This window comes from Gossypium hirsutum, chromosome D10, assembly GCF_007990345.1.
Source record: "Gossypium hirsutum isolate 1008001.06 chromosome D10, Gossypium_hirsutum_v2.1, whole genome shotgun sequence".
Taxonomy (NCBI): domain Eukaryota; kingdom Viridiplantae; phylum Streptophyta; class Magnoliopsida; order Malvales; family Malvaceae; genus Gossypium; species Gossypium hirsutum.
In genome coordinates, this window is record NC_053446.1 from 26,465,972 (window position 1) to 26,472,314 (window position 6,343).

General features: G+C 37.3%; 1 protein-coding gene and 1 pseudogene across 1 annotated transcript; both read left to right on the forward strand.

Annotated features, from left to right (window-relative positions):
* The first annotated feature begins 4,345 nt into the window (after nucleotides 1–4,345).
* On the forward strand, nucleotides 4,346–4,849 carry LOC121222065 (secreted RxLR effector protein 161-like). Its single transcript, XM_041101959.1, has one exon. The coding sequence runs from the start codon at nucleotides 4,346–4,348 to the stop codon at nucleotides 4,847–4,849; it is 504 nt and encodes a 167-aa protein (XP_040957893.1).
* Nucleotides 4,850–5,694: 845 nt separating this feature from the next.
* LOC107916159 (coiled-coil domain-containing protein 25-like) lies at nucleotides 5,695–6,343 on the forward strand (annotated as a pseudogene).

The following is a 6,343-nucleotide window of genomic DNA, read 5'->3' on the forward strand; positions in this document are numbered from 1 at the left end:
GAGGCATGCTTGAAATGAGGGACATGAGTCTGAAATGCCAAGGCCAACAAGCCTATGCTCCCTCTATGTTTGGTAGAAGGTAGGTGATGCAATTGAAGTGTGATCATTTTGACTCAATTTCAAATTATGTTTTACACTTGTAATTATTGGTTGAGGAAGGAAGATGAAGGTTGTTGTTGTTCCAAATTCAAGGCGGTTGTAATTTTATTTGCCCCTTTAGGGTTGTGTTTTTTGTTTCATTTTTTTAGTCATATGAATCACATTGTAAATTTATATGATATTTTGAATTTCTAGCATTGGAAACATTTATCAATCCATGCAACTCTTCTATTTTCTTTCTTTATTTGCAATTATTTGTTAAAAAGAAGCATATAAATATTAGAGAAATCGATAAGAAAAATTGTTAACAATAATTGGCATGTAAAATGTGTTGATTTATCCCATATATTAGTTTAATATTGTATTTATTAGATTTTACTATTTTATTATTTATTTATTTCAAATTTTAGATATATATTTTAAAGTATTTTAAGTTATTTAGAAATTTTATATTTATTAGTGAATAAGTAAATCTAGTTTAAAACTAATAAAGTTTCGTTATAGTTGAGTTTTTTTATTTAGGATGTAATTAGATAGATTATATAAAAAACACAAATATTTTTGTTGAAGATGGCTTTCATGCAGCACAAGAAGCAGCACAAGGAGCAAATCAAGCTGTCCGAGCCATGCAAAGTGCAGCTCGAGCACATGTTGTCATTTTGTTACTTTTCAGCTTATGTTTTGTTGCTTATTTAGATTTGAACCACGTTTGTAATGAGTTTGTTGTAAGTTGGTGTTGATAAGATTTGATAAATCAACACAACAATATGTACAAGCAATGTTTTATTAGTTTCAAGGCAATGTTAGTGGAGTTAGGTGAGTTTAGGTAAAGTTTTGCTGTAATAAACTTCACAATCACTTGATATATGTAATGTTTACATTTCCAAACATGAATGAATCAATTTTCATCAAATTCTCTCTTAGTTTTCTGCTTAAAATTCTGCTTTCTTTTGTTCTTCAAGCCTAATTCTGCTTGTTTGCTCAACAAGTCATTGAGCCTTCTAGCTCAATTCTCTGTTAACTTCATTCATCTTGCATTCTTAGTTTCAACAATTGGTATCTAGAGCTCATCTTCTTAGTGGACCTGCCATTTTTCAATCCTTAAAGTCATGTCTTTATCTGGATTCTCTCCAGCTCTACCACCAGTGTTCAATGGAGAAGGCTACCACATTTGGGTAGTAAAAATGAAGACCTACCTGCAGGCATTTGACCTATGGGAGGTTGTCAATTCAGATGTTGAACCAGCACCTGTAAGAGCAAATCCCACTATGGCTCAGATCAGGCAACAACAGATGAAAGAACCAAAAGACACAAGGCCATGTTATGCATCCAAAATAGTGTGTCTGATATGATTTTCACAAGGATCATGGCTAGTGAGTCTCCAAAACAAGCCTGGGATAGCCTGAAGGAAGAGTTTCAAGGGACTGAAAGAACGAGGCAACAACAACTACTGAATTTGATAAGGGACTTTGAAAATTTGAAGATGAAGGAAGAAGAAACAGTGAAGCAATATTCAGACAGAATCATGGCTGTTGTGAACAACATCAGATTGCTTGGGGATCAGTTTAGTGAAGCAAGAATTGTAGAGAAGGTTATCTCAACCATGCTTGAGAGATATGAAGCCAAAATTTCTTCCCTAGAAGATTCAAGAGATCTATCAAGCTTCTCCTTGACTGAGCTGATCAATGCTCTCTATGCTCAAGAATAAAGAAGAGCTAGCAGGCAGAAGGAGCATCAAGAAGGTGCCTTCCAAGCCAAGAGCAAACTTGCTTCGAGCTCCTCTAGCCACAAAGGGAAGAAGACCTGGTCAGACAAGCCTAGAAGAGATGGAGCAAGAAAAAGGTATCCACCTTGCCCACATTGAAAAAGACTCAGTCATCCAAAAGCAAATTGTTGGTTCAGGCCTGATGTGTAGTGCAAAGTCTGCAAAAGGATGAGCCATTCTGAGAAGGTTTGCAGAAACAAAGGCAAGCTGAAGCAAAATCAACCTCAATTGCCTAGAGTTGAAGCTCAAGTGGCAGAAGAAGGTAGTGATCAAGAAGAACAAGTCTTTGCTGTCTCATGCTCAACTGCCAAAAGAAAAGCCACAAAAAGATGGTTAATTGACATGGTTGCACAAACCACATGACCTCTAATTCTGCTATCTTCAAGAACATAGATAGAAGCTTCAAAACAAGGGTAAAAGTTGGCAATGGACACTTCATCAGGTACCAAACTTTTTTCTAATGTCTTGTTTGTGCCTGAAATTGACAGAAATCTGCTTAGTATTCCTCAGTTTCTTAAAAAAAGATACTCGGTTGTATCCAAAGGCAAAGGATGCCTGATTAGAGATCCAAGTGGATCCAAACTCATGTTAGTGACCATGGTTGACAGAAGTTTTGTAGTGGATTGAAACAAGTGTTCAGACAGTGCCTACACAGCTATCTTAGATGAGTCTAAGTTGTGGCACAAAAGGCTAGGTCATGCCAACTACAAGTCACTAGTTCAGTTGACCAAAACTTGGTTGAAAACTTCTCCAAATCAGTCGAGAAAGAATATGTTTATGAAGTGTGTCAGCTAGGAAAGCAAGCTAGACTACCATTTCCTTTGAACAAGGCTTGGAGAGCCTCTGAAAGGTTACAACTAGACCATACTGATGTGTGTGGCCCTATGAAGACAAAGTCTTTGAATAGCAACAGGTATTTTTTTCCTTTTCATTGATGATTACTCGGGGTTTTATTTGGATTACTTCTTAAAGCACAAGTCAGAAGTGGCTTCACTATTTTGGAAGTTCAAGGCTGCAGTAGAAACAGAAATAGGTTGCAAGCTGAAGACATTAAGGTCAGATAATGGGGCATAGTATACTTTAGCTATGTTTTAGGGTTTCTGTGATGAAGCTGGCATCAAGCACCAGCTCACCAACACCTACACACCTCAGCAGAATGGTGTCAGTGAGAGAAAGAATAGAAGCTTGATGAATATGGCAAGATGTTTGTTGTTTGAGAGAAATTTGCCCAAGACCTTGTGGGCTGAGACAGTTAACACTGCTGTATATCTTCAAAACAGGCTACCAACCAAAACATTGGTTCAGAAAACTCCATTCGAAGCCTGGTTTGGGTTCAAACCATCACTTGCTCACCTGAAGGTCTTTGGATGCATATGTTATGCATATATTCTTGTAGTAAAAAGGGACAAGTTAGCCAAGAAGGCTCAACCTAACATTCTGATGGGCTACAGCACTGTGAAGAAAGGGTATAGGATTTTAGATCCTTCAACCAAAAAAGTCTTTGTGAGCAGAGATGTTGTGTTTGATGTGAAGTTAGGCTGGAACTGGGATAAAAATGAACCAGAGACTGCTGCTGAAGACCTAGTGTCAGATCAGATTGAAGCTGATCAAAATGATCCTGAAGTGGACATTGATGATGTGCCAGTTAGGGGTACCGAGCCATTGGCTGAAATATATGAGAGAGATGATGTGGCTGTTGTTGAACCAAGTTATTTTGAAGAGGCTGAAGCTCAACAAGGATGGAAATAGGCTATGATCGATGAAATGAACATGATTGATAAGAATCAGACTTAGGAGCTAGTTGCAAGACCAACCAATAGAAAGGTCATAGGAGTGGAGTAGGTGTTTCGAGCCAATCATAATGATGATGAAACTTTGAACAAGCTGAAGGCAAGGCTGGCAGTGAAGGGATTCAATAAAAAGTATGGCATTGACTACTTTGAGACATTTACACCAGTGACCAGACTTGACACAATCAAGTTATTGATTGCTTTGGCTGCACAGAAGTAATGTAAGATACATCAACTCGATGTAAAGTCTTCCTTCCTCAATGGTTTTCTCAATGAAGAGATTTATGTTGAGCAGCCTGATGGTTTCAAAGTTGTTGGTGAAGAGGATAAAGTGTATAAGCTGAAAAAGGCCTTGTATGGCTTGAAACAAGCACCAAGAGCCTGGTATAACAGAATCGATAGCTACCTAGCTAGCTTGGGGTTCTAGAGAAGCATCAGTGAGCCAACCTTGTATGTGAAGAAGGAAGGTGATGAAACACAGCTCATAGTCTCTTTGTATGTAGATGACCTGCTGCTGACAGGAGAAAACAATGCCATATTGGTTGATTTCAAAGGCAAAATGGAGAACATGTTCGAGATGTTAGACTTGGGAGAAATGACTTACTTCCTTGGCATGGAAATGTCATAGGCTCAGTAAGGTATTTTTTAAAGCCAAAAGGCTTTTGCCTTGAAGATTCTAATCATATTCTCTATGGAAAATTGCAAGGCTACAAGCACACCAGTTGTTGTTGGAGAAAAGTTGACCAGCCCAGCTGATTTTGAGAAAGTAGCTGAGTCAACCTACAGGAGTTTGGTTGGATGTTTGCTCTATTTGCCAGCCATGAGACCAGACATCATGTTTACTATAAGTATGCTATCTAGATTCATGCATTGTTGCAATGTGAAGCATTTCCAAGCTGCCAAAAGAGTTTTCAGGTACATTAAAGGTACAGTAAGCTTTGGAATGATGTTCACCAAAGTTGATAGCATGAAGCTACTTGGTTATGCTGATAGTGATTGGGCTGGATCAATAGATGATATGAAGAGCACCTCAAGGTATCTATTTACCCTTGGTTCAACCATTTTTTGTTGGAGTTCGAAGAAGCAAAATATTGTTACTCAATCAACTACTGAAGCAGAATATGTGGTAGCTGTAGGAGCTGTTAACCAAGCTATTTGGTTAAGAAAAATCATGCCTGATTTGAATCTATACTAAAGAGAAGCAACAGAGATTAAATGTGACAACGAATCTGCTGTTGCAATTGCAAAGAATCCAGTATTCCATGGGAGAACAAAGCATTTCAAGATAAAGTTTCATTTTGTTAGGGAAATGGAACAATCTTAAGAAATTAGATTTATTCATTGCAGTTCTGAAGATTAGCTTGCTGATATCTTGACAAAACCTCTTTGTGTGTCAAGATTCAAAGTTTTAAAAGCTAAATTGGGAGTATGCATTATGTAAGCCAATGAGGAGTGTTAAAGTTGGCTTTCATGCAACACAAGAAGCATCACAAGGAGCAGATCAAGCTGCCCGAGCCATGCAAATTGTAGCTGGAGCACATGTTGTCATTTTGTTACTTTTCAGCTTATGTTTTGTTGCTTAGTTAGATTTGAACCGAGTTTGTAATGAGTTTGTTGTAAGTTGGTGCTGATAAGATTTGATAAATTAGTACAACAAGATGTACAAGCAATGTTTTATTAGTTTCAAGGCAATGTTAGTGGAGTTAGGTGAGTTTAGGTAAATTTTTGTTGTAATCAACTTCACATTCACTTGATATATGTAACGTTTACATTTTCAAACATGAATGGATCAATTTTCATCAAATTCTCTCTTAGTTCTCTGCTTAAAATTCTGCTTTCTTTTGTTCTTCAAGCCTAATTCTGCTTGTTTGCTCAGCAAGTCATTGAGCCTTCTAGCTCAAGTCTCTGTTAACTTAATTCATCTTGCATTCTTAGTTCCAACAATTTTTCATTAATAAAATTTTTAATTCTTCTTGATATTCTTTAAGAAAGTAAAAAAATATTTCCTTTAATTTTGTCTCTCATGAAAGGGAGGGGAAAATGATATTTTACTTCAAAGTCCAGCCAGAAGCTGATGATTACACCAATTTCATGGGTCTTGACAAGTACGAGAATGAGGAGCTCATCAAATATGGCTTCATGGAAGATATCTGGTTCCATGTGGATAAGATGTCTTTTGCCCATGTTTATTTAAGACTTAAAAAACGGTGAAACCATTGATGATATAAGCGAAGGTGTTGTCGAAGATTGTGCTCAGCTTGTTAAAGCTAGTTCCATCCAAGGCAAGAAGGTGAATGATATTGATGTTGTTTACACTCCATGGTCCAATTTGAAGAAAACTCCTTCGATGGATGTTCGCCAAGTTGGTTTTCACAATTCCAAGATGGTTCGGACTGTGAGAGTAGAGAAGCAGATACATGAGATAGTTAACAGGTTGAACAAGGCTAAAGTGGAAAGGAAACCTGATTTGAAAGCTGAGAAAGAAGCAGTTTATGCAGCGAAAAAAACCTAGAGAAAGCAACAACTGAAGGAAAAAAAATGCCAAGAGGAGATGCAAAGGCTTGAAAAGAAAAGAGAAGTAGAAATAAGAAGCTATGAGGATCTGATGGTCTCTGAAAAGATGACATCAAACAAACAAATTGTAGCCACGAGCAAGTCTTTCCAGGAAGTAGAACAGGATTTTATGTGA

What these genes read in the sequence shown, in the direction of transcription:
- LOC121222065 (XM_041101959.1), top strand. Translation starts at nt 4,346, where the DNA reads ATGGAAAATTGCAAGGCTACAAGCACACCAGTTGTTGTTGGAGAAAAG.